The 27,677-nt window shown below is 41.7% G+C and overlaps 1 protein-coding gene across 1 annotated transcript in view; it reads left to right on the forward strand.

Annotated features, from left to right (window-relative positions):
- Positions 1 to 24,622, forward strand: part of appa (amyloid beta (A4) precursor protein a) — a 39,322-nt gene extending 14,700 nt beyond the window's left edge. The window contains exons 2-18 of the mRNA XM_079582094.1: positions 3,120 to 3,287; positions 4,048 to 4,177; positions 4,272 to 4,384; positions 5,513 to 5,703; positions 6,582 to 6,780; positions 6,851 to 6,983; positions 8,710 to 8,877; positions 11,477 to 11,610; positions 12,279 to 12,353; positions 12,445 to 12,603; positions 14,382 to 14,510; positions 14,583 to 14,682; positions 17,588 to 17,791; positions 18,442 to 18,495; positions 18,575 to 18,666; positions 20,985 to 21,131; positions 24,078 to 24,622. Coding sequence (XP_079438220.1) covers positions 3,120 to 3,287; positions 4,048 to 4,177; positions 4,272 to 4,384; positions 5,513 to 5,703; positions 6,582 to 6,780; positions 6,851 to 6,983; positions 8,710 to 8,877; positions 11,477 to 11,610; positions 12,279 to 12,353; positions 12,445 to 12,603; positions 14,382 to 14,510; positions 14,583 to 14,682; positions 17,588 to 17,791; positions 18,442 to 18,495; positions 18,575 to 18,666; positions 20,985 to 21,131; positions 24,078 to 24,179 — 2,298 coding nt within the window. The 3' untranslated portion in view covers positions 24,180 to 24,622. The remainder of the gene's footprint in view (positions 1 to 3,119; positions 3,288 to 4,047; positions 4,178 to 4,271; positions 4,385 to 5,512; positions 5,704 to 6,581; positions 6,781 to 6,850; positions 6,984 to 8,709; positions 8,878 to 11,476; positions 11,611 to 12,278; positions 12,354 to 12,444; positions 12,604 to 14,381; positions 14,511 to 14,582; positions 14,683 to 17,587; positions 17,792 to 18,441; positions 18,496 to 18,574; positions 18,667 to 20,984; positions 21,132 to 24,077) is intronic.
- Positions 24,623 to 27,677: the final 3,055 nt, after the last annotated feature.

Raw genomic sequence — 27,677 nt, forward strand, 5'->3', positions numbered from 1 at the left:
GGGGGGAAATTGAAAAAATAAATGGGAAAAACATGTGGAAAAATTCTGGTAAATTTGGGGAAAATTGAGAAAAAAATGAGAAAAAACATGTGGAAAAATTCTGGTATATTTGGGGAAAATTGAGAAAAACTTGGGGGGAAATTAGGGGAAAATTTAGGGAAAAAATGAGAAAAAACACGTGGAAAAATTCTGGTATATTTGGGGAAAATTTAGAAAAATTGAGAAAAAACATGTGGAAAAAATTCGAAAAAATTACAAAAAAATGTGGAAAAAAGAGAAAAAACATGTGGTAATTTTGGGGGGAAATTGGGGAAAATTTAGGAAAAACTGGAAAAAAATTTGTGAAATTGGGAATTTAATTGGAAGGAAAAGGAATAAATCAACATTATTCATTTGTTTTAATATCTTTGTCGAAAACCAAGTTGAAATACCGGTATTGAAAATAATGCAATATAATATCATGTAATATAATATAATATCATGTTAATAATATATATACAGTAAACCTTCCGCCTTCTTTACAAACGCTCACATTATTCCACAGTGGTTCTGAACTGCGCCTGTACTTGGGATAAAGCCTCCTCTTCCTCTGCTCCGGTTCCTGCACTTGACTTGCCTTAGCCTCTTGGCCCGGTGGCAGATGGTGCTGATAATCCCACAGGAGCAGCTGTGGTCGCCGAGCGAGAGAGAGAGAGCTCCATGTGCCGGGTCAAACGCACCGGAGACGGACCCACGGCTTTAGAAACCCGCGGATTTACCCAAGGAGCCGGGCTTTAATGTGAAGAGGGGGAGTCCATTATGGAAGGACCTGGTTCAGGATTAGCTTAGCAACAGTAGCCGCGCTGTTAATGTGTTATTCAGGACAATCACATTCATAGCTTTACCGGAGAAAAGAAATACATTTTGACAGGAAAGCAATACAGTTCTGTCAAGATTTTAGCCAACAATAGAAAACAGATTCTATGATTTGTTTTGTCAACTTTAAATTTATATTATTTTATTCAAACAAATTGCACTGGACAAAGAACCAGTTTGTCGGTCGTTGTATTCAGTTTATATAAGGTGCTTTTATCCCCCTATTCAACTCTGATTCAGCATAATGCCAACAAAAACATCTGGAGATTTCAGTCACGGGTTTAACCTCTTTAACCTCCACCTTAAAGGGATACTTCAGGATTTTTGACATAGGGCCTCATTTCCTAGTTAGCCTGAACTTAGACGAGTTGATGTGTACCTGTCTGGTCTTTGTGTCTGTGGAAGAGTATGGTCGCTTCCAACTTCACCACATTTGGAGCTATAGGAATATACTGGGAGAGTCCAAATGCTAGCAACATCTTTGGTTGTTTTGCGTGACTGTGGGCACACATAAAGACCAGACAGGTACACATCAACTCGTCTAAGCTTAGGTTAGAACATCTCAGTATGTAAAAACGCTGCCTGTTCCTTTAAGAAAATATGCTCGGTTCATCTTTGACTGTTATATTAGTCAGTGAATATATATTTACTTTGCCTCTCTTCTTAGCAGACATATCCTTCTCACTTGGATGAAACATCTTCCTTTCTATTCTGTGATGTCACTTCCATTCCCTCTGAAGTTTGTTCCATTAGCAGCTCTTTTTGGAGAAACAACCTTCAAAGGAAAACAGAGTCTATTGTCAGCTGGTCTTTCTACGTCTGTCAAGCCGAGTACGTGAAAATCGGGGAAAGTCGCTTCTTGTTGTTGTCGTCGTAATTTCACAGCGATAAAACAATGACGAGCGTTTGAAAACGCCGCCTTCTCGGCCCAAATTCAGGAGCACAATCGTGCCGAGAGGAATGCGTCCGTCTCACAGGCCCCGGTCTGTTTGCCAGGATCCTCCGTAGCCTTAACGTGATTATCTCCAAACAAAGCTACGTCTCTCTCTTCCTCCCTCTTCCCTCTCATTTTTTTGCCCCGACTCATTTGCAGACACAATGTGCACATTCATTCCCCTCTCCTCGGGGAGCCCGGCCACAAAACATCCAAGGAAATCAAATTAACCGAGAGAGCATGTGCCGAACAGGGCTGGGTACCGTTCAATCTTTTCAATAACAATACTTACGATACCGATACCTAAACGATACTATCGATACTTAAATATCTCTCATCTAGAGCCAGAAAACAATAATGTGTAGAAGATTTTCAAATTTACAGGAATGGGTTTATCTCCAATCTCTCAAGAAATGTGTGAACAAGAATTTTGGGGAAAAATATGAACAAAATTAATATTAAAACATATATATATTGGAAAAATTGTGAGAAACTGGGGGAAAAAATCTGAAAAAAAAATGTCAATAAATGGGGCAAATGTGGGGAAAATTCAGACAAAAATTGAGAAAATCATGGGGGAAAATTGGGAGGAAAAAGAAAAAAAATTGGTAAAATGAGGCAAATAATCAGACAGAAAAAATGGGGAAAATGAAGCAAAAATTCAGAAAAAAATGGGGAAAAATTGGGAGGAAAAAATATAGAATATGTGGTAACAAAAAAAAAGAAAAAATGCTGCAAAAATAAGGGAAAAATGGGGAATATGTGAGAAAAAAAAGAAAAAAATTGTGTCAAATTAAGCAAAAAACAGAAAAAAAATTAGGGAAAATGTGGCAAGAAAAAAGAATAAATGCTGCAAAAATACGGGAAAAATGGGGAATCAAAAATTATGAAATATGGCGGGGGAAAGTCCTTTATCTGAGCTGAAACAACCAAGTCGTGGTGACTTTGTCCCTAGTGCTGAATGTTGCCAAAAGAGTTGATCTGGTAGTAGAGTACAAATACACACTTAATAATACCATCATTACTATTCTGCACATTTTGAACCGCCGTTCTCTTGCCCGAGACTCCCTGATCGCCTGTGCTGACCGCTTTGACATATTTGTCCATAAAACTTGCATTATTCATGGAGGTTTATTGATTTAAATGTCCGCTGGGTTTTCATAAAGGTCAGAATATGCTCCGAGGCAGAAGAAAAACTCTTGGTCCAGCTGTAAGTGCAGGATTGAGAGACTAAGTTTGCAATGGAAAATAAAAATGATAAATATGACTTCTTTGTAGAGTTGTAGGTTCCATATGAGTCTAAACCCCCCCCTCCTCTCTTGTGTTGTAGGTGCCCACAGACCTGTCCATGGGGCTCCTGGCCGAGCCGCAGGTGGCCATGTTCTGCACGAAGCTCAACATGCACATCAACGTCCAGACCGGCAAATGGGAGCCCGACCCCTCAGGGACCAAGAGCTGCATCGGCACCAAGGAGGGCATCCTGCACTACTGCCAGGAGGTCAGTGCCACACGGAGGAGCTCCTGCAGCAACGATCCTGCACTAAAGAACGCTTATCTGAAAGCAAATAATATGTGTCATCGTTACCAAACATGTTGATGTATGACATTTATCACGCAGAGAAACTTACAGCTTTGGTTTGTGTGTAACACTTAGGAGTCTCACTCAAATAAACATCACAAGCTGTAAACACTTTAAGTGAGATGTATCGGCCTGTCACAATAACAAAATTAAGTGTGATATATTGAGGCAGGAACATATTATGATAAATAATAATTCTGAAGACTTTTCACAGAAACAAACACTAAAGCTGAAAAGTGACAGTAAAGCTTTGTTCAAAAAGTACTTAAAGCTTACAATGAAAAAGACATTTGCATTTTTTCTCACTGCCAGACATGAAACCAGAATTAAGTTTTATTTTTCTTTAGGTCAATTACACTTTTAAAAATAATTTATGTTTCTCAAATGCCAGAAGAATGAGAGATAGAATTTTCTACACATTTTTTATGACTTTATGAGTGTATGTAAACATCTGGTTCTCACTGTTAATGCCCCAAGCCCCATAATGTACTGCCTGTCATTGATCAACTTAGTAAATACTGGTCCAGGCCTGGAGACGTTCAACATAAGATCACTCCAGTTTATAAACATCAGCGATTATATATGATCAGTGAGATTTTGTGAAGTTCCAATAACAATACAGTTGAGCAGGAATCCGTAAGTCGACCAGAGACGGTGACAGCGTGTGTGATGTTTGCAGGTTTACCCCGAGCTGCAGATCACTAACGTGGTGGAGGCCAACCAGCCCGTGTCCATCCAGAACTGGTGCAAGAAGGGCAGGAAACAGTGCCGCTCCCACATGCACATCGTGGTGCCCTACCGCTGCCTGGGTACGAAAACTACATCTACTAATACTGCCTAATAATGCCTAATACTGCCTAACACTGCTCAGCTTCAGGGAGTAATGCCAGTGTGTCGTTGCAGTGGGGGAGTTTGTGAGTGACGCACTGCTGGTCCCGGATAAATGCAAGTTCCTTCATCAGGAGAGGATGGACCAATGTGAGAGCCACCTGCACTGGCACACCGTGGCCAAAGAGGTCAGTGTCGAGCACAGGAGCGTGACAGTACTGTGAAAAACTCATTACGTTATGGCACTACTTCACTATGAAAGCAACATGTGAGAGACACTATTAATACGCACCAATATATAGCCTATATTGATCAACTACAGCAGCAGTCCACAATAAGAGGACTGTACAACATTCAGCTCCTTTTAAGGCGAGATGCTGCAGGTGAATAGGGTAACTTTTTAAATGTAGAGATATCATTTTGAAACTTCTGCTGTAGATCACTGACATAAATATGAGGAAAAAAATGTATTGCAAGTTTTCTGTCATGCCCCAAAAAATCTGAATAATGTGTTGAGGTTTAATCTTATGATTTGATTTTGTTGACATATTAGTTACAAAGACTGTGGACAAAACCATCCAAGGAAATGAAATTAACAAAGACAATATCTGCCGAACAGGGCTGGTTTACGATACCGATACCTGAACGATACTTTTTCCCCGATATCAATACTAAAATAAGAACATCAGGGAAAAAATGTGGGGAAATTGTGAGGAGGAAAAATAATAAATTGGGTAAAATGAGGCAAAAAAAAATTGAAAAAAATGTGAGAAAATTTAGAGAAATTATGAAAAAAAAAATGGGGAAAAAAAGGGAAAATAAGCCAAAAATTCTGGGGGGAAAAAGTGGGAAAAATTGTAGTAAAAAAAATAATAATAGAAAAAAAAATAAGGAAAAAATTTCAATTGTCTTTTTTGTTTTGTTTTATCAAACTCAACAAATCAGGCTAGAAATTAGATATTAAAAAATGCCTCTGATAAAACACCATAGTCGTCTGTAGGAGCTACTAAAGTGGAGATATTGTCACAACAATGAACAATGAACTTATTATTGAGAAGCATATATCTCATATCATAGTCCTGCGACTAAAACAGTGAAGATGGCGGCCGCGACACAACGATCTTTCACCAAAGAAAAAAAAGAGTGGCGCGCACTGAATGGGTGCTGCTGCCGGATGCTCTCTCATCGAATGCAATTTCTCCATCTGTGAGATCAATAAAGTATCATCTTATCTTATCTTATCTTAAAGGAAGAACCATGTAAAGTGCTGATTATGTGAATAAACACCAAAGTTATTTTTCCCTCTGCCTCTTCAGTCCTGCGGCGACAGAACCATGAACCTGCACGACTACGGGATGCTGCTGCCCTGCGGCATCGACCGCTTCCGGGGCGTGGAGTTCGTGTGCTGCCCCGCCAAAGCCGAGGACGAGGACACCAGCTTCGAACAGGAGGGCGACGACGGGGACGTGTGGTGGGGCGGCGCCGAGACCGACTACTCCGACAACAGGTGGGGAGACGACTTTTACCTTTTTATCCACATCTGAGGCGAGCGCGGTTTCTCCAGTGTGGATTTACTCACATTTTAAAAGCCTCTGTGTCAAAACAGCAACAAAATGAGATGAAGATGAGGATGAAAATGCAACAAAAGAGTCACAAAAAGGTGAAAAGAAATGATCAAAAAGGGACAAAAATGTGACCAAAAACATGATAAAAATGTGTGAAGAAAATGTGACAAAAGAGAAACAAAAAAGTGACAAAATAGCAACAAAAATTAGATGAAGATGAGGATGAAAATGCAAAAGAGCCACAAAAAGGTGAAAAGAAATGATGAAAAAGAGACAAAAATTTGCCCAAAAAAATGATAAAAAGTGATTAAGTGTCAAAAATGTGTGAAGAAAACGTGACAAAAGAGAAACAAAAAAGTGACAAAAATGTGTGACCAAACATGACAAAAGAGTGACAAAAAAATGATGAAAATGTGACCAAACATGACAAAAATGTGTGACCAAACATGACAGAAGAGCAACAAAAAAGTGACAAAAAGCGATAAATAGTGACAAAAATGTATGATGAAAACATGATTAAAAAAGCAATAAAAAAGGGGACAAAAACGTGACATACATGTGTGACCAAACATGACAAAAAAGTGTTAAAAAAGAAAAGAAAAAGCCCCAAAAGCAATAAAAATGTTCAAAAAGTTCAAAATGTTGCGACATCGTGAGAAATAAGATCAGTTTAGATGAGTTTTGTCAGTCTTAGCTTTCAAATAAGGAATTACACTGGCCTAAAGACTGCAAGCTTTTAGATTTAGGTAAAGCCAAACCGGAGAAAATGCACTTGGTTAAGGCGGGGGTTCTTTGACTGTGATCCATCCCTTGTTCTCAGCATGGTCCGCGAGCCTGAGCCGGAGCCGGCGGAGCCCGTGCAGAAGGAGGAGCCCAAACCCTCCGTGATCGAAGAAGAAGACGACGAGCAGGAAGTGGTGACCGAGGAAGACAACATGGCCGCCGCAGAGGAGGAGACGGACGAGGACGAGTTCGACCAGGACCAGGACGGCGACGGAGAGAACGACCAGGAAGTCGAGGTGAGTCATAATCGCCGTCCCGCCGGGAAATTGTGATTCCCGTAACAATCTTCTCTCGCCGTTTTCACAGGAGGAAGACGACGATGAAGAGGACGACGACGAGGACTTCATCGAAGCCATGGACGACGACGAGAAAACCACCAACGTTGCCATGACGACCACCACGACCACCACCACCGAGTCCGTGGAGGAGGTGGTGAGAGGTGAGCGCGACTCAAGAGAGGAGGCTGGTGGTTCTGCTGCTGCGGAGACCATTTTTAGTTTTTTATATCTCTTTTTCATCCGTCATGGCGTTGCCGAAACAAAACCGAACCCCCACAATGCACTTCCTCGTTAATCTGGCGCCGTGGTTTCCCTGATTGCGTTGGTTTGTCATCACCGCCTTCATCAGACACAGACCATTAGAACGAGCTGTTATCGCCAGTGGGTTTTTTAATTGAATTTCAAGACGGCGTTTGTGCCGATGTGACACAATACACGAACTGCGATGTTTCGTTAGTGATGCAGTACTGGTATTTGCAGTAGTATTTGGAATGGGAATCGTATGAATTGTACAAGGGACGGGTGATTAGTGAGCGATGGAGCGCAGCTGTCCCGCCCACATCCGTTCACGTTCATTTTCTGTTTGGTTTGTACAGTTTCAGATACATTTTCACCGTTTAAAAATGAAAAACGCTTTTGAAAATAATTGTTGGCTTTTAGAAGGTATATTGAGTGATGATATTTGGCAAAGGTGTGCTCTCTGAAATGTAGAAATGGAAAAATATATATACACAATAATATTACGCTGCCCAGGAGAAACACTCTCTCTTCCTCTTGTAGCAAATTATTATAATCTCTTATTGTCGCCCTACCGTAATGACTTGGCTAAAAAATACATGGAACAATGTGTTATGATTTTCTTCTTTTACTAATTTGTTCAGAGAGGAATTTCAAAATCTAGTGGTCAATACAAAATTATTGTTATAATTATTTTGGGAATGTTTTCTTTCTGTGTTTGTGTAAAGTACAATCAATATAAAGTTTGACAGGAAATAAAATCACATCATCCTGGAAAAGAAGTCTCCAGAGAAATTATAATTCAAGCCTATTAACAGAGAAAAGTATAGATGAGACTCAGAAAATTAGAATATTACTCAAAAGTTAATTTATTTCTATAATTCAACTTAAAATGTGAAATGATATAGACTCACTACAGGCAAAGTGATGAATATGTCAAGCCTTTATTTGTTATAATTTTGATGATGGGACTAGATGCAAGTTGGCCATTTTATGCTCACTATTGCCACCTCAGGTCATACGTGTAACTGCACTTTCTATATTAAGCTCGTGCATGACGGCACTTCAGACCCGAAGTAACACCGTTTTGAGTGACAGTGCAGGATTTTAGAAGCAGTTGTGGTGAACAGGTCTGAGCTCACATGGCTGGAACATGTAGGGGGAGAAAAATACTTATTTTTAACATTTTAAACTCTGTATAGTCCCTTTTAAAGGCTATACATATTAAAAAATCCTTCTGAAAAAACCTTGTTCAGTCCAGTTCTGGAAACTTTGGAAACAATGGCCCTTGAAAATACAATTTCCCAAATAAATCTTTGGAGAAACATTGAATCAGTGAATAATTAAACATGTTATTGTTAAGATTAGCTATTGTTTTCTTTACAGGTGAAAGTTTATATGTTAAGAGACCTGAAGAGTCCACTTAAACTTTGTACCAGTTTTTGTTCCATGAGGACAGTCCCATTATTATAGATATTAAACCCAAAACGATACAATGCAAAGGTGAATTCTCTGTGACACACACCCTCATCTTTGTTTTATAAATGTTTTAAGTTCTTCTCCTCCATTTCGCTCATGCTTTTATCATTTAACCATTTCATTTCTCCCCTTCCTTGTTTATGTCCTGCATGCGCTCATTGCCCCGTAAAGAGGTGTGCTGGTCTGAGGCGGAGACCGGGCCGTGCCGTGCCATGCTGCCGCGCTGGTTCTTCGACCGCGCTGACGGGAAGTGCGTTCAGTTCATCTACGGCGGCTGCGGCGGGAACAGGAATAACTTTGAGTCTGAGGAGTACTGCCGCTCGGTGTGCAGTAGCTGCAGTAAGTGCTCACGGCGGCTCATCTGTGCCGCTCACCTTCACGTTCCTTGGCCGTCCTTCTGGATTTGTGTGTGATACTGGATTAACCATGGCTTTGCTGGGAATGTCCCAAAATTCACTACAATGTTATTTGTATCGAGGAATCGCTTAAGCTCAGTCATCTGCTGCACCTCGTGGTTCAGGCCAGTGTTTCCCAACAACTCCAGCGCTTAGCAGGGGCACTAGTGTTTCAAATGAACAATCAATAAATCAATCAGTGGTTTTGTATTGGCCAATATCACAACACGGCTGCACTGGTCATTAAGGCAATAAAACAGCAGTTAATAAAACAATGTCCTTAGACTCCAGCACTGCGAGGAAAACTCAAAAACCCAGGGGGAGAAAAGAGAAACCTTGGGGAGAACCACAGAAGGAGAGATCCTCTCCCATGGACGGACCGGCTATAGACCCAGGGCTGATGGGAGTCCCAAAGCAGACGGGCCAAGATCACAGACCGTCCAGTCCTTGTTCTCCAAAAGAAATAGCAACAAAAGAAGTTTAGTTTATTAGTTTATTTGAGCAGCAAACAAGATACAGACAACAGATGTTTTCACAGGAAAAGGAAAGCATTTGCACACTCAAAAGTTCACAGAACTTATGTAAAACCTACCCCTGACTTATCAAGCATGAAGATGCGGTTTGTGACATTTTCACTTTACAAAAGGTGTTTACAGTTTAGCTTTTGATGGACACGAGGTACAAATAGATGGAGGGATCTATTGTACTTGTTTATGAACGTACAAATGTTATATTTAGGAAAGTTGAAGGGAATACAAAAATATTTACCAAGCATTTGTAAGCATTAGGTGCTTTACATAAAAGAACTCTCACCCATTGGTCATTGTGTCCTTTGGCAAGACACTTCACCCACCATGCCTCCATTGTTAACAATTAACTCGGGCAAACGTCACAAAAACCAGACCACAAATCGATTTTTACCGCTGCCCCTGCGAGGCGGGTCTCCAGGTCGTCTTGGTGAAATTGAACATGTTTGATTTCAGCGGAGATCACATGGAAACTCAAAAGTCTCCATGTGGTCTCCGCATGGTCTCAAGCTGTTGTGTTGCAAATACTGTTTGACCTGTCGGATTCCAAGGAGATCTCAACGAGACCCAGAGACATTGCTGGGACGTCACAGAAACGTCTCACATGTTGAATAGCATTCTGCTGTTGAGACCGTGCAGACCTCTCGGAGACCACGCTGAGACTCCGCTCAAATCAAACCAGTTTAACTTTCAGGTGCATTTTGTCAGACACTAGAGTCAGACAAAATGAACCCTGAAAGTTAAACTGTAACACAAGTCGACACAATGAACGTAGCGAAGTTCAAACCTGTTCGTTTTCACCAAGACTCTCTGGAGACTCGCCTTCTCTCCAGGGGACGTCTCGGAGACATGTCTGTGACGAGCAGGAAATTTAGTCTCCAACTAGTCTCCAGGCCGGTGTGACAGGCCCTTTGTGTGCACACAGTGAGTCCTCTCCGGTGAGGCCTTTAACACCGCGGTCATGCCCTTCAGTGACAACATTCCCCAACAGTATCCAGTCCACACAGAGCGGCTCAGTCCGGACTCGTAACAGGTCCAGCTCACATTGATCATAGTTAATCCACTTCCACACCCTATACTTGATTAAATCCACTGTGGAGCCGGACTGGAGCGAGGTTTGGCCAAATGCCATCTCAGGCTATGAATGAAAAAAGTGACGTAATGTCCGACTGTGGAGGCTGTTTGTGTCTGTGGTGTTGACCTTTCTGTGACGTGGGAGCGAATCCACAGAATCCAAGGAATCTAATGTTAGAGAAAAATGTAGAGAAATGAAAAGCAAAAATTTCAATCTTTACCAAACTGTTCACCCCTTAACCCCCACCAGTTCAGCCTTACCCAAATCTTTAAAGATGCGACAAAAATAAGACGTAAATGAGGATGAAAACGCAGCAAAAAGTCACAAAAATGCAACAAAAAAGTCACCAAAAAAGTACAAAAAAGTCACCAAAAAAGTTATTAAAAATCACCAAAAAAGTTATTAAAAATGCAACAAAAAGTTAAAAAAAAAAAAGCAAAAGAAATGCAACACAAAAAAAATCACAAAAAAGTCACAGAAAAAAATAAAAAAAAATCTTTAAAAAAACATAATAAAAAGCAACTGAAATGCAACTAAAAAGTTACTGAAACTTAAAAAAAATGTGACAAAAAATGATGAAAAATGATTTAAAAAATATGATGAAAGTGACGACAATGCGGCAACAATGCAAGAAAAATCTTAGATTAATTTTGTCAATCTTAGCTTTCAAATGAGACGTTACTCTGGCCTTTAGGCTGTAGCTCCAGTCGAGAAGCTTTTAGATTTGGGTAATGCAGAACTGGAGAAACTGTGCTTGTTTTTTATGGAGATTTGGTGATTTTCTGTGGCTATCTTGTGCTAACCCAGAGCCTGCTTTTGCTGTAACGTCTCGTCTTGCTGTCAGGCTTTTTGATAATCAACTTCTTCTTCTTCTTCTTTCTTCTTATAGCTCACGATCATCTCCACGCCGTCTTTTTAACCATTTCCTCTTCTTTTCCCAGTGCCCACGGCCACCCCGAGCTCCCCCGATGCAGTGGATCACTACCTGGAGACTCCGGCCGATGAGAACGAGCACGCCCACTTCCAGAAGGCCAAGGAGAGTCTGGAGGCCAAGCACCGCGAGAGGATGTCCCAGGTGCCACCACGCTATTCAGAGTATTTCCTTTCTGTGCAGAGTGAACAATCCTTGTAGAAAAAAATCAAAAAGATGTAGTAAATCCTAATAAATCCTTAGAAGTTACATTCAAACTCACCTTTTGGAACTTGTTTGTCGACTGCAAAAACCTATGAACAAGCAGTGCCTTTGAGGCCCACCAGGGGGCACAGGACTAGAACAATACATCGTTGGGCCATATTTGGGTATTTTACAATATCGGCTTTCGGCTGATCTAATACCAATAATGTCTTTTTGCACTTGCACCATGACTATAAACCTGCACTGCTCGTACTGACATGTTTGTTATAACCTCAGATCATATTTTATATATTTTAATTTGCACGCTTTTGATGACTTTGATGTTGGAACCATAATAGACAGAAACTTACCGTGTTTAGTTTTGGAATCTGCTGACTTTTGTCTTTCAAATGAGCTCCTACTCTTGAATAAATCAGCCCTATGTCTCTAATACAGCGCCCCCTTCTGTCACAGTTCGACACTGACACAACACAGGCCCAGTAACGATGTATAAATGTACTACTTTGGTCACTTTAAGAAGTACAACAAGGAGTTCAAAGTTTATTCCTGGCTTTACAGTGACTTCCTGCATGTTCTCCAAATACTAAATGTCCCTCTTCCTTCCACAGGTGATGAGGGAGTGGGAAGAGGCCGAGAGAGACGCCAAAAACCTGCCTCGCGCTGACAAGAAAGTCGTCATCCAGGTGAGACGAAGCCGTACCTGTTTGTATCACATTTCCCCCCCCCACACACACGAGCAGGTACTCACCGTCTGTGTGGTGCGTGTGTGGTCAGCGTTTCCAGGAGAAGGTGGAGGCGCTGGAGCAGGAAGCAGCCAGCGAGCGCCAGCAGCTGGTGGAGACGCACATGGCTCGGGTGGAGGCTCTGCTCAACGACCGGAGGAGGCTGGCGCTGGAGAGCTACCTGACCGCGTTGCAGCAGGACCCGCCCCGGGTAAACGGCCACGCAGTCAGCGCACGATGAAGCATTCAGACGTCAGACAGAAGGAAACGCTGCTTTAATGTGGAAGTCAGGCGTTAGAGAGTCCTGCGTTACTGAAAAGAAACATTTATAACCTTGTTTTCTGACGACGGAGGCTTTATTTTACAAACGGAGCAGCTGCAGAAGCGAAGCACATTCCTCCCACTGGATTTTTAACCCCTTAACTCCCACCTGAAACAAGCACCTTTTTCTCCAGTTTGGCTTTACCCCAGTCCAAAAGCTTCTGGAAAAAAGCTGTGAAAATAGCAACAAAACTGAGACGAAAACAATGATGGAAATGTGACAAAAAAGTGAGAAAACATTGACAAAAAAGTGACGAAAAAATGATAAAAAAGAGGCAAAAATGTCACAAAAATGTCACAAGAAATTGACAAAAAATGACCAATAAAATTACAAAAATTTGACAAAAAAATTACAAAAATGTGACAAAAAAATTACAAAAATGTGATTAAAAAAATTGACAAAAAAATGACAAAAAATTTGACCAAAATGTGATTAAAAATGGACAAAAAAATCACAAAAATGTGACAAAAAATAACAAAAAAATGACAAATAAAGTTACAGAAATGAGTTGAATACCCAACAACTCCCGGTTCAGGCGGGAGTTAAGAGGTAAAGTTTCTTCGAGGATCTAAATACTAGGGCTGGTCATTTTATACCCACTACTGCCACGTCAGGTCATACATGTAACTGCAGCTTCTATATTAAGCTCGTGCATGACGACAACAACAACTTTTTGTGTGACAGTGCAGGATTTTAGAGGCAGTTGTGGTGAACAGGTCTGGACTCAGGGCTTAGGACATTACTTGAACATGTAGGGGTAGGAAAATACATCATTTTAACATTTTTAAACTCCATATAGTCCCTTTACTGGTACCCAATACCAGAACGGTAAACACAGAAAAAAAGAGGCATTCTGACTTACAGTTAAAAGTCCTTTATTTTTTGGAAATGCCGACGCGTTTCGACCTAGAGTTGGTCTTCCTCAGGGCATAGCCTTAAAAATCGGCACCAGTTGCCCTTAAATACTAAACCATCCTCACTATTTACAAATATGTACACAAAAATCATTAAAAATACAAATATGTACAAACACACATTATGGAGAAAGCAAAGGATACACGAGTCAGAAAACACAAGCCGGCCAGATGTGAGGACTCAGTATGTCGTTCAGTTCACTGAGTAAAGACTTTATGTAACCGCAACGGGTCACAGATGTATTTATAAAGTTCAGTTTTGATGTACAGTTTCTAAGGAAAGTATTTGATGTTCAACAAATGTTCAAAGACCAACAGGTAAAACTAACTGATCAGAGGAAGCAGAGAAGTCAGTGTCTTCATGTGGCTCGTAGTGTTTCAATCCAAAAAGTTTAGGTCCTGCTATCAAACAAATAAATGTATTGGAAAAAATCTTTATCTTTAGATCCAAGTTTTGATGCTGTGGGTCCAGGGACAGTATTAAAGGAAGTGACTTTCCCACAAAGCACCTGCTCTGATTGGTCCCTTGTGTCAGTCCCTCTGTCAGCCAATCGGCATCACTGTAGCTGTTTTCCCACTTCCTGAAACGAGCCGCTCTTTGGAAAAACAAACGAGAGCAGGATCAGAGGCAGTAATTAAAAGTAAAGTAAAACAGTAATTCGATAGATTACTCGTTACTGGGAAATCTAATTGAACAAATCTCTCCCTAACACTGTGATAAGTGACTAACAGTTTGTGCTTTGGTTCCTGCAGCCGCGCCACGTGTTCAGCCTGCTGAAGAAGTACGTACGTGCAGAGCAGAAGGACAGGCAGCACACCCTGAAGCATTTCGAACACGTCCGAATGGTAGACCCCAAGAAGGCGGCGCAGATCAGACCACAGGTAATACCACAAGGAGAGTAAAAACCCGTGATCAGCTTCAGGGCTTTGCTAACCCTGGGAATGTTTGCGTAGGTTTTGACCCACCTGCGAGTGATTGAGGAGCGGATGAACCAGTCTCTCGGGCTGCTCTACAAAGTCCCCGGAGTCGCCGACGACATCCAGGATCAAGTCGGTGAGTGTCAAACGTCAATCCCAAACTTTCCCTCACGCGTTCATTCACATACACTCACATATTTTACATCCACGTGTCCTGCGAAAGGTCCCAGAGATGATGCTATAATCCAAATTTGGTCATTTCCTTTCTGGGAGACACCCCACATGAAAACCTTTAGGCACGTTTTTCTCAAAATGAGGTTTTTGCTCCATTCATGCAACGACCTCATCACTTTAGCAGCTCCTACAGACTCCAAACTTTCCAGTCTTAAAGCAGAACTAAGTAACTCTTGCTCCAGAGGCCATAAACGCCACTGCAGGTGTAAATACTGCGCTGACAGAAAAGACAAAGGGACAGAGGGATCATTTTTTTCACTCAAACTTGACTGTAAATACTGTTTAAGTGACGCTAGCCCGCAGTTAGCTTTGCCCGTTAGCCTGTTAGCTTCTTCTTCGTGATTCCATTAGTGTGTACTGGGTCTCCGGGTCGGAGCAGGGCAGTTGTGATTGTGGTTTTCTGGCCAGAGACACCAGGGGGAGATGAAAGACCCCCCAATTATCACATTGTATTACCCCCAAAGGATTTATTAGGGTAAACAAGTTACTTAGTACTGCTTACAAGGGACTTGATGGAAGTTTTATTACTCGCCGCTGCCACCTCAGGCCTTACGTGTTACTTGCAGTCTCAATGTTAAAGCGGCAGTTGTGGTGAATAGGTCTGTTTACGCAAATAAGAGATCAAATACCTGATAATAAATGTGGGAAATACTTTTTTTGACATGAAAGCATAAAATGACAGAAACTTGCATCAGTAATGTACAACAGAAGTTTCAAATTGATATCTCTACATACATTTTTTTTTCTCTATTCACTTGCCGTGTCTCTCCTTAAATGCATACAAAATAAATCATCAAAGGAAATACAAACAGGGTCATAAAATAGAAATAGGAATTGCTAGATGAAGAGTGAAACAGCTGACAGTGCAGATAAAGAAAGTGAAATTGTTACAAAAACTGTGTGACTTTGTAAATTCCTCCATCTGAGACACACTGTAGCTTCCAGCCCAGTTTTGTTCAACACAATAACGCCATGTCTCACGGCCCGATACCAGTCACCTGAGCTCCCAATGCTCCAAATTCCTTTATTTGATACGAAACAGTGCCTCCGCTTGACCCAATTCTCTTGTTCAAACTCAAATGAAAACGCTGGCCCCGTGTTTGCAAATCCCTCAGCCACCCAGTTTCTCTCCCTCTCTTCTCCTCTCGTCTTCGTGTGGCTATAATTCAATATTCTCTCACAGCTGAAGTCGTCTTAAAGGAGACATATCGCACATTACATGGCAGAAACAGTACCGCCCCGAAGATAACACATAGTTTCTGTAAGGATTAAATAGTAATAATGAAGTTCAGGCGAGAGTTGGTGAAGACTTCCACTGGGGCTCCTCCTGCTGGCAGCTGTAGGAATAACTTACCTTTCAGTTTTGATTTACGGCGTGGTTTACGGCTTCAGCACGATCTGATAAACACACTCTGAACCGATGTAATGATGGATTATGGGCTTTAAAGATGTGGAGGACAGTTTTGGGGTTTAAAGAAGAACTAAGTCACTTATTAACCTTAGTAAATCCTTTCCATAGTCCCTCTGCAGGTAATACAAGTGTCTTTCATCTCTTCCTGGTGTCTCTGGAGGCACAATACACACTAATAGAATCACGATGAAGAAGCTAACAGGCTAACGGGCAAAGCTAACTGTGGGCTAGCAACACTTTAGCAGTGTTTACAACCAGGTTTGGGTGAAAAAAATGATCTCCATTGTGTAATTGTATGAACAATATCCTCTGTCCCTTTGTCTTTTCTGTCAGCGTAGGATTTACTCTCACGGACAATTAATGAGTTAAAAAACGCAACTGTGCTACAACACCTGCAGTGACGCTTACGGCCTCTAGGGGCACAAGTTACACAAGTGCTTTGTACTGGAAGTACAGAACAAAAAGCTGATTGGTCAAAAGTATTTTCTCAATAAACACATATTTTACTGGAGCTTTTGTTTATGGACCCCGGCAATACACTCCTGGTATACTTTGGCCCTCAGGGAAATTTACTTGGAGACCCCTGAACTAGAAGGTCTTGGCTTTCAATTGGCTGTAAGCTCTCCTGGCAGATACAGTAACAGGTTAAACTTCACTTCATTGATGCAGTTTTGAATAATAATCCTCTGTGGTCCTCTCCAGCCCTGGTCCCTGTGTTTTAGAGCCGCTGTCGAACCCTTAAATGGGCATTATTTTAAATGATAAAATAGCACCTAATAGAGTATTTTTAAGGCTGTTTTTTCCGTCACTGCTGTAGTAAAGGTCAAAGACACGCTCCCCTCTCCTTTCTCCGCAGTGCTGCCTCTCTCTCTTTGTGTCAGATTTTTCTCATTCTTGGCCCCTCCGTGCGTCACAGTGCCATCTGTCTGCGCCGCTTCCACAAACACTGCTCCAGATCAAACAAATTGAAAAAATGTTATTACGTTTGCACACGGTTTAATAAAATCTCCACCCACCGCGGAGAAACGGCAACCAATGACTCATGCGTTTTTCTTAAAGTCGCACTGGAGGAAAAACACACACACATCAGAACAAGGACAAAGCGCTTCACAAAAACCTCAGCTTATTATCGTTTCGGTTCCAGAACAGGGCGCGTACAAGATTCAATTTATTGTCATCTGAATGCGAAAGGAAATGCTGTTTGTTAAAATGCAAGATTGAATGGATAAACCTGCGTTACTATGGAAACGGAGGCAGGGAGCTTCATTTAGTCCAACAGGGCAAGGACTAAAGCCAGGATTATTCAGCTGTAAATGGAAATAATGGTAAACAAAGTACAGTAATACATCGTTATCCCAGTATTTGACCGTTATCCTCCCTCTCCTCCGTCTCCCAGAGCTCCTGCAGAGGGAGCAGGCCGAGATGGCTCAGCAGTTGGCGAACCTCCAGACCGACGTGCGGGTCAGCTACGGGAACGACGCCCTGATGCCCGACCAGGAGTACGGGGACGGACAGAGCGAGCTGCTGCCTGAGGAGGGCGCTGTGGGGGCGGGCTTCATCCACCCAGAGAGCTTCAACCAGGCCAACACTGACAACCAGGGTATGTTTACTTTGTTTAAGTCGAGGCACTAACAGAGAGCTAAAACCTATACAATGATCAAAACTGAGCCTTTTCGTCATTGTTGCCATAATCTTAAAACAGTTTTTATTCATTGCATTTTTGGCCATTTTTCGTCTCATTTTTGGCCATTTTTCGTCTAATAATTGACAAGAATGTGATGAAAATGTGAAGAGAAATGGACAAATATCCAACGAAAATGTGATGAAAAAGTGATAAAAATGTGACGAAAAAGTGACAAAAATGTGACGAAAAAGTGACGAAAAATTTACAAAAAATGTGACGAAAAATTAACAAATATCCATCACAATTTTCATCACATTTTCTGTCACTTTTTCGTCACATTTTCATCACATATTTGTCACTTTTTCATCTCATTTTTGTACGTTTTTTCCCCCTCATTTTTGTACGTTTTTCGTTACATTTTTTTCAGTTTTTTGTCAGATATTTGTCCATTTCTCGTCACATTTTTCACACTTTTTTGTCGCATTTTCGTTGCATTCTCATCAATTAAATCACCATTTAAATGCTTGTTTTTCAGTCACTTTTAGATTTTGGGGCCAAACTGGAGAAGGTGGGGGTTCAGAGGTTAAAGTAGCTTCAATCTGACTGATTTTCTTGTGTGTTTTCAGTTGAGCCAGTCGACTCCCGCCCGAGCCTTGACAGAGGGGTCCCCACACGCCCGGGTTAGTACCGCTCCTCCTGACCACACCGAGCCAAAGCTCACATAACTGGAATGACTTACCTGTGTCTTCCTTTCGCCAGTGAACGGACTCAAGATGGCAGCCGTTCCCGAGCTGCGCATGGACACGGAGGACCGGCAGAGCACGGAGTACGAGGTGCACCATCAGAAACTGGTGCGTCGCAATCCACACAATCCACACTGACCATAAAATAACACGATTTTGGAATAATATTTAGATGTTGTTAGCATTTAGCCTCTTCCGGTCACATTCGAGCCACAAAGCGTCACCATAGCGATATATATCTCACAATCTTCCCCCGACCTTCTGCTGTGGACCTAATCAAACACGTTTAAACCAGATCGGTCACGGCGAGGCTCCAGCGTCTGTCACTTCGCCGGGGCCTCCATTTCTCCAAGGTCGTCCCCATAGCGACAGTCGTCCACGGTAACGGGAGCGACGGACGGGTCAATTTATGGATCGCACTTTTCAGTTCGAGAGGGATTTGTCAAGCTTTTCCACCGGCAAGACAAACTAATGATGAGAATCCAGGAATATTACTTAATACTTGAGTTTTGTGTTTTGATTGATGTCACAGGGCGTGTTTCAGAGAAGGCTTAACCTAATCTGAGTTCAAGTAAAGCCATGGAAGATCATTAGCAGTAGCGCTCACTGTTACATCACAGCATTGTCCGCTAATCCATTTTCCTTTCCCCGCTCACCCTTTGTTCGCTGCAAAATGGAGCATCAGAACACTATAAATATATGGATTAAGCCACAGCTACAGCGCAGTCATCAGCTACTCCACATCTGGATTAAAGCTGGTCCTTTAACGTCCTCCACCTGCATGAACATCTCTGCTCTTTACAAACACTAAGAGGACAGTCATGAGGCTAGTCCGGGAGACTCTTTAATGTGTTTTCCCTTTAGCCGTTAGCATTAGCCACAAAACATGACAAATTATGAACGATCCAGATGTTTTCAGCCTTTGTCAAACCATCATTTCGGTCAAAGCCTTGCTGGAAATCACTTATAAATGTACAGACTAGTGCTGTCAATCCATCATTTTTTTTAAATGGTGATTAATGAGTGAAATTCGATTAATCCCGGTTAATTTTTCTCTCATACTTATATTCGTTATCAACACTTGGCCGACATAAAGCACTTCAAATTAAAGCATTTGCTCACAGTTTATTAACCTCTTATTATCCGGTCATTATTTTCTGATCGAGACCTCTGAAAAAAATAATGACCGCTGCCAATGACAAGGGAGTTCGTGCTTGTAATGCAGGTCTTTCATATCAGTCCACATGTACTATTAGCGGACACTGTCTCTGTCCTCGTCTCTGAGAGAGAAGTCGGGGGAATCACTCATGAAGTTAATGTGAGTCCGACTTTCAACTTACCCAGAGATTCAGCACCTTTGGGCCTTCATAAAAGTGTATGAAGTTTTTGTTGTGTGTGTTCAGTTGCAAATGGCCGCATAATAAGCGGAATAATGTAAAGAACGCTGGTCATTATCGGGAAAATAAGAACCTTCAGAGCGAAACAACAGGTACGCCCTGTCAGGACTTATTTTCCCAATAATGACGAGCGTTATCGCTAACTTAACCCCCCCCTGAGCCAAGCACATTTTCTCCAGTTTGGCTTTGTCGAGATAGTGACAAAAATGAGACGAAAACAAGGATGAAAATGCAAGAAAAGGGCAACAAAATCATGACCAAAAATGTGTCACGAAAACACACAAAAAAGCCACAGACGAGCAACAGAAATGTGATGAAAATGTGGAGAACAGGTGACGAAAAAAGCTATGGGAAAAAATGCCATAAATGTTACAACAACACAAGGAAAAAGATCAGTTTCGATGAGTTTTGTAGGTTTAGTGTTTCACTGGGTCTGTAACCTTTTAGATTTGGTTAAAGTGGAACTGGAGAAAATGCACTTGGTTAAGCACATCGGCCTTAGAAAAACCCGTATAGGTCGACTTTTTATTCTTTTTATTGTTTTCAAACATATTGAATCATATTCTCTGCTCCTTCTCCCACGTGAACAAAGCACAGACCTGTTTAAACTGAGTCTCATTAGTCACTTTTAATTGATCTTCAGCCTCACGTTAACCATCAGAAACATAACGTGACGAAACTTCTTTCTTGGGTTAAAGTCGTCTGAATAAACGCAGCCCTTTCGACACAGGTGCGCCATAATCTGCTTTTACATTGTGGAAAATCCTAATCCTGACTTCACTCCTTTCACCTATGTCCTGTAATCCACTAATCCCATATTTTAGTGCACGTGACGAGTCTGCGCTTCACAACGAGCATCTGAGATTAGCTACATTTCAGACGTTTTCACTTTGAAGAAAGATTACAGCGGTTTAGTGCCGCTCGGCGAGTCTTTTCTGCAATTATCCCCTCGAGCAGCAGTTTTTACATTTATGGATTTCATTTGGGGGTTTAGTGGTTTTGAATATAAACGTGGTCTTGGTTTCGCAGGTGTTTTTCGCGGAGGACGTGGGCCCGAACAAAGGTGCGATCATCGGCCTGATGGTGGGGGGCGTCGTCATCGCCACCGTCATCGTCATAACGCTGGTGATGCTGAGGAAGAAGCAGTACACGTCCATACACCACGGAGTCATCGAGGTGAGGCGGGTCTGGAGGCGGGTCTGGAGGCGGGTCTGGAGGCGGGTCTGGAGGCGGGTCTGGAGGTGCTGAGGGGGAACAGAGTCTGAGGCCAGTGTGGAGGGAGGGGCTCAATCTGTCGTCCCGCTAATGCACAGTACAGTAACGTACAAGACCGGGCGAAAGTTATTATGGATTTACACATGTGGGATTAGGTTTTAAAGGAACAGAGACTGAGATATGTTCTTACCTGAGCTGACACCAGTTGATTAGATGTTGTTAGCATTTAGCCGCTCCTCCTTCTCTCCTCTGTGGGGCCAAACAGAGTGAAGTTAGAAGCTCTTCCACGTTTTCCCGTTTTAAATACAGTTACATGAGTAGTTGCACGATCCAAGTAAATAATTAAACATGTTGATTTTCTAAGTGGATAACAAGGGGAACTATATTGTGAGGCGTAATAACATCTTAGGAGCACTTTGATATTCGTGCAGTGATATCTTCACTCCTAAAGAATTCTGAAGATATTACCAGGGATGTACCGATCCGATATTCTGTATCGGTAGCCGATACAAGACGGTCGTGAATCTGTGGTCCTGGATCTGCAGCACAGATTCACAGCCTTCATGCCTGCAACGAAAAACTTGAAATGTAAATTTAAAGCTAAAGCCAAAAAAATGAATAAAACTACTGTAATATCCATAGGCTATAATATATATTATTAAATATATATATTTAAAGGGGGCCTATTATGCAAAATCGACTTTTTCAAGCTTTACATCATGTTATTAAGTCATTCCCTCATTAAAACCATGCCTAAAGTGTTGCCTTGGCACATTCACGTATTTTCGAGTAATCTGTAGAAACTCTGATGGCAGCCATTTTAGGGATAAAACGCCTGATTCCTTCAGGAAACGCCCTCGACCTCCAGGATACGCCTCCGACCTTTCGTCACCAGCCGAGTAACCAACCACTGCTCCTCAGCAGAACCCCCTCCCCGCAGTGTCTAGCCCTAAGATGTAAACAGAGTCATCATGGAGGATTAGCTTCATGTGTTGTGAATCGGAGCCACAGCAGACTTTTACAAAGACACACATCAGTGTTTCTGTTACCGAAACACCCAGGATTAAAACCGGTGACAAGAACACTTATTTCAGTGTCTGGTTCTGCGCTGGGCCTTGATGATGCACAGAGCCTCCGGAGAAAGCTAATGCTAAGCTAAACCTCGAGTCATCACGTGAAAACGAGAAATATGCACAAATAAAGTCAATAAAACCACCACACACATAAAGAACCGTTTAACAATGATCACACACGGAGCCGGGCTTGTTGATTTGGAAGTTTATTGCTCACATTTCATCTACAATGGGTCATAGCCGAGTGGTTTTCTCCCGGAGCTAACAAGCTAGCCGCGACAAGCTAACGGGAAAATTCACTGAATACAAGCATATTATGCATTGAAAACGTCACTAAAACAGGCAACTGCTTGAAGCAGCCTTTATGATGATCACACACGGAGCCTGGCTTGTTGATTTCGTAGTTTATTGCTCACATTTCATCTACAGTGAGTCGTAGCCGAGTGGTTTTCTCCCGGAGCTAAGGCACTATTAGCTGCGACAAGCTAACAACCTTCACCTTCACAACATTCATTGAAAACAGGCAGCATATTATGCACAAATAACGTCAATAAAGCAGCAACTACTCGAAGCAGCCTTTACGATGATCACACAATGAGCCTGGCTTTACACATTTGTGGTTTATTACAGACTTTTCATCAACAATGAGCTGTAGTCGATTATAACAAGCTAACGGGTAACCTCGAAAAACCATTGTCCACCTGCACAGATAATGTCCGTCTTTTGAATCGTATGGGCTCCTGCAGATCCTGGTGTCGTCCATGGGGGTATAGTTAGAGATCCATAGGGCATGGCAGATGCAAAGAGAAGCCTCCAAACAGCAGTTATTTTTCAGGCAAGAGCCCCTTCCAAGCGTCCGGTGTGGAAGGTTCGTCTCCAAATAATATCCTGTGTGGCCATTGTTCACAAAGTGATAAACAGTAGGTCCTTTCCAACAATAAAAATTAAAATGCACCGATCGTAGTTTCAATACTTGAGACAACGAGCGCATTGTTGTTATGCCACAGACAGCGTGTGGAGGGGGCGTGTCGGAAAGGGTCAGAGGTTCTTAAAGAGACAGAGGCCTATTTCAAGTCATTTGCTAACGCCATTTTGAAAGAGCAATTTTATACAAGGCAGTTATTCTAATTTACTGCATTGACAGACCAACAGAAGGTTTCGTCATCATTGTAGTGTCCTATAGACTGGTGCTATGTGGCTGAAAAAAGCATAATACCCCCTCTTTAAAGGCCGATTGATGCATCCCTAGATATTACTACTACTTCAAGTTTTGATGCTGCTGTTCATCAAAATTTAAAAGAAAGAAAAGTGAAAAACAAGTAGAAAAACTGGGGGAGGAAATTGGGGAGAAAATGAAAAAATAAAAGGACACATTTGAAAATTTGGAGAAAATCAGGGAATGTAACAAAAGTTGGGGAAAATTCAGGATTATTTTTTTTGTAAATATGGAAACATGTATTTAAAATGGGAGAAATAAACAAGAAAAACTTGTAGTGTTTTTCTTCTCAAATTAATTATACAAATGCAAAATAACTTCAGTGGAAGGAAGGATTGTTTATTTGTTGTTTGGTTCTAGATGACAAATATAACCAAGTACCAGTATCAAAATAAAACTCACGATACTTATAACTCTCTAAATCTTAATCTACTTAAAATAAGATTGTTGTTGATGATGTTTCTACAGAATCAAATTAGGACAAATGTAACTTTTTTCAGTAAAGGCTTGTTTCTAGATTACTTACATTCATTTGTTGCTCAATCCAAAGAATGAACCTGTTCCTCCGTGGAGCCAGTGTAAAGTCTATTATAATCCTCACGGCTGCTTGTTTTGCAGGTGGACGCGGCCGTGACCCCGGAAGAGCGCCACCTGTCGAAGATGCAGCAGAACGGCTACGAGAACCCCACTTACAAGTTCTTCGAGCAGATGCAAAACTAAGCGAGAAAGGCCGAAGTGTCCGACAAAGCACACGATAATATCTGAAATCATCTCCTCCATTCCCTCCACTCCCTGCTCCCGAAAACTGTCCCGACCCACAGCGGGGTTCTCACGTCCCAAAGCGACTTTTCACATCGTACGAAAAATCGCTCCAAACCCGTGGGAACCCTGTGACGACATTGTAGCTTTTAGCATCTCCTTGTTTTTGTACCTTTTGTTTGATTTCGGGGGCGGGAAACGACGGGCCCGATCCATTTTGCACCGACTTTATTCACTTTATGAGTTACAGAACGCTGTTTCGGGGGTTGTCTAAGGCCTGCTGACGAAACGTGCGCCCCCCCCCCCTCCCAAACGTGAGATGGTCCTTGATCCGAGGACTAGTTTGGACGGCGGCACGCGCGAAACTGAGGCTAGTTTATGAAACGCGTTGGACGAGTGTGGGGAAATGTAAACAAGGAAGTGCGGCCAATCAGAGAGAAGTATGAGCATAAGTCCCACCCCTTTCTCCAGATTGAATTTTGATCCTCACGGTCCGACGTCCGGGAACTTTAAACCCCCTCATTTGGGTTAGGAAGGTGAGGGCAGCAGCTCATAGGAAAGGAAGCAACTGCAGTGCACACTATAGTCCTAAATCTCGGGGAACCAAACCACAGTGTGACGTAATCATAGATATAATATAATGTTCCTAAAAAGGGCATAAGGGCGGGATCTTCACTGTAGACTCCGCCTTTGTGTGACGTGTAGCTCGCATAGCTCCAATGCTAACCGTCCGGCCCTCATTAGTACCAGCCTAACCCAGCGTTATCACAGGAGGAATATCGAGCTGTAGGAAGTTTAAGAAGATCAGGGACCAGGCTCTAAAGTTGTTTTTCACGTGCCTAAAGTCCAATACAATGGGGACTAGTGGCTATATGGAGGTACTACAGCAGTGGCGGACCAATGGCGGCCTCTAGTGTCGTCGTCACAAAGCAGAGCAGCCATTGGTTTGAAGTCTCATTAGAATCAGAGCTCCCAAGTGTCTCTTGGAGTCACCCGTGGCCACCAGGGGGCGGTGTTACAGCAATGTCAGCTCCTCCCATAAGGACCTTACAGAAGCGCGTTCCCATTGGACGTAATGTCAAATAAAGACAGCACAACCCGATGAAGTGCATATGTGAACGTTTCTTATTGACAAGCAGCTGCGACAAAGCCACAAAATAAAAGACTAACCTCGACATTACCACAGAGTTCTTCTCACAGGAAACTTTTAAAGGTTTTCTCTCACATATGATTGATTGAACTCATTCGCTGCAGCCGAATCGACACCAAAACAATCCTGAACACGTACTGCCGCTTTTATCCACGAACGGAGGCTTGAGAAAAGAAAATGAACAGTTTTTCGGAGCCAAAAGACGTCATTTCGACCGTGAGGATCTCATTCACATTTGCCCAGCGTGTGTTTTAAACTAGCCTCAGCGTTTACCTGTACGTTGCACCACTTCTTGCACTCTGCATCAACACTGGAGAAACGGCGACCCTTAGCTCCCCTTTCCTACCTCCTCCCTTCCTTCCTTTCCTTCCTTTCCTTCCTTCCTCCTCAGCTCGTATCCTACTTCGCACTGCGTGTCCTTGCTCCTTCACAACAGCTGGACTGTCACGCGCGGCTCACTTAAAGGGACGGTAACGCCGCGTTTGTCAAGGCCGGGCCCGTTATTAAACGCTGCCGGATCGCGAATGTATTCCCGACGGTGGATACAGGGAAAGTCCTGGCTTACAATTGCAATCCACGTCTGAAAATTAGGCCCTATAACTGCTCGCTTATAGGCCATACAATAATAATACTATAGTAATAATAAGCCCGTTGTTGGACAAAACGCGTTACTGTTCCTTTAAGACTCCTGGAGATTAAACGGTTGTAAGAACTCTTTAAGTTGTTTTTTCTTTTATCTTTTTTTCCGGTTTTGTTTTTCAATAAATAGAAAAAAAAAACAATGAAAAAAAAATATATATTATAAAAAAAAAATATGAGAAAACAAGTCGACTGATGATGATGATGATGTAAAGTTCTTTTTTTAAATTGCGTGTAACGTTATTCAGAGGTAATGCTCTCAAGTCTTAGCTATCGTTCGTATGTAGTGCATGACGATGATTTTGACATTCGGTTTACAAAAGAGAAAATGGTAAAAAAAAAAAAAAAAGAAAAAAAAAACTCAAAGCAAGCTGCTCTACTCGAAATATAGATTGTCATTTTAGCGCGATTGTACATTTAGTAATTTCTTGTGATCACGTGAATTACTATGGACATACTATATATGGATTTTAGTTTGAAAGCTGGGTCTGCTTTTTTGGAAATATCATGTACATTGAGACAAAAAAAAAAAAAAAAGATGTTGTTTGTCGAATCTTTTGTTTATTGTTTCCCTTTTTATTCTCATCTGTATGTACAAAATCGTCACGGAAATGTTCAAATTGTCAAAAGAAGTTAATTGTTTTTTCTGTTTTTATAAGAGGATAGATGCTTTTCGGTGACGGGTGAGCTACTTTACGGGGGATTTGCGTGTTTTTGATAAGTTGAGGTTCGTTTCAAAGCAAGTGGAGAGTTTATTTACAATACAATCCCACCTACTTCATAATTCAAATATTTAGGAGTTTAAAAGCATGGCTAATAGCTACGTGCTAAGCATAACGGAATTTGCAGCAATAATAAACTGTGAGATTTTAAAAGGTAAAATACTAGAGTTCATATTAAAACACTTGGAGGCTAGTGTGTTGGATATATTTACTTTTCTTCACGTTTTAAATTGTTTTTAAGCTACTAAAAATGTTAGCGAGCGCCCCCGAAAATAATCTCCATGGTAACGGTTAATTTTCCCGAACGCTATGGTTAAAAATATGGCAAAAAGCTTTTATTTTTAATTTATGTTTTAACTAAATCTTAAATTTAAAAGTTTGTGTTTTATAGCACATAACTGATTAGCCTTCGTCGTACTTTAAACTTTTTTTTTCTCGAAAAACTATGCTAAAGTTAGTCACTTCCGGTCCCCGACACTTGACCGGAAGTCGATGGGACCGTTAGCTCGTCGCACTAATTTGGCCTGGAAATGTAACTTATTTCTCGACTTTTTAGACAGTAGTGCTTTTGCAGAACGTACTTAAACGTGTGAAAGTTTCCAACTATGCCTGGAGAAGCTCCTCTTGCTTTGAAACCGAGTCATTTGGACGCTAATGCTGGGTTGAGCGTGTACCGAGAATGTGCAGTGGGTTGGGTTTTTACACTAGAGGGCAGTAGAGGGTGACAAATATCACGTTTGAAAGAAGGATTATTTTTTTTTTTCATTATTTGCTTTTCTGTGGAATAAATTGAACTTTTCACTGTGTCGACATTGTGCAGGTCATTTGCATTGACTGGGCTTTCTACACTGTCCTCCATAATAAAGTTTTGAATGTACATACAACATTTGAGCATCGAATTTGTGTCTAATTACATATCGTGCATGATCAGCTCGATTTAGTCAAACA

The sequence above is a fragment of the Gobius niger genome (genome assembly GCF_951799975.1).
Source record: "Gobius niger genome assembly, chromosome: 23".
In the NCBI taxonomy this organism is placed as follows: Eukaryota; Metazoa; Chordata; class Actinopteri; order Gobiiformes; family Gobiidae; genus Gobius; species Gobius niger.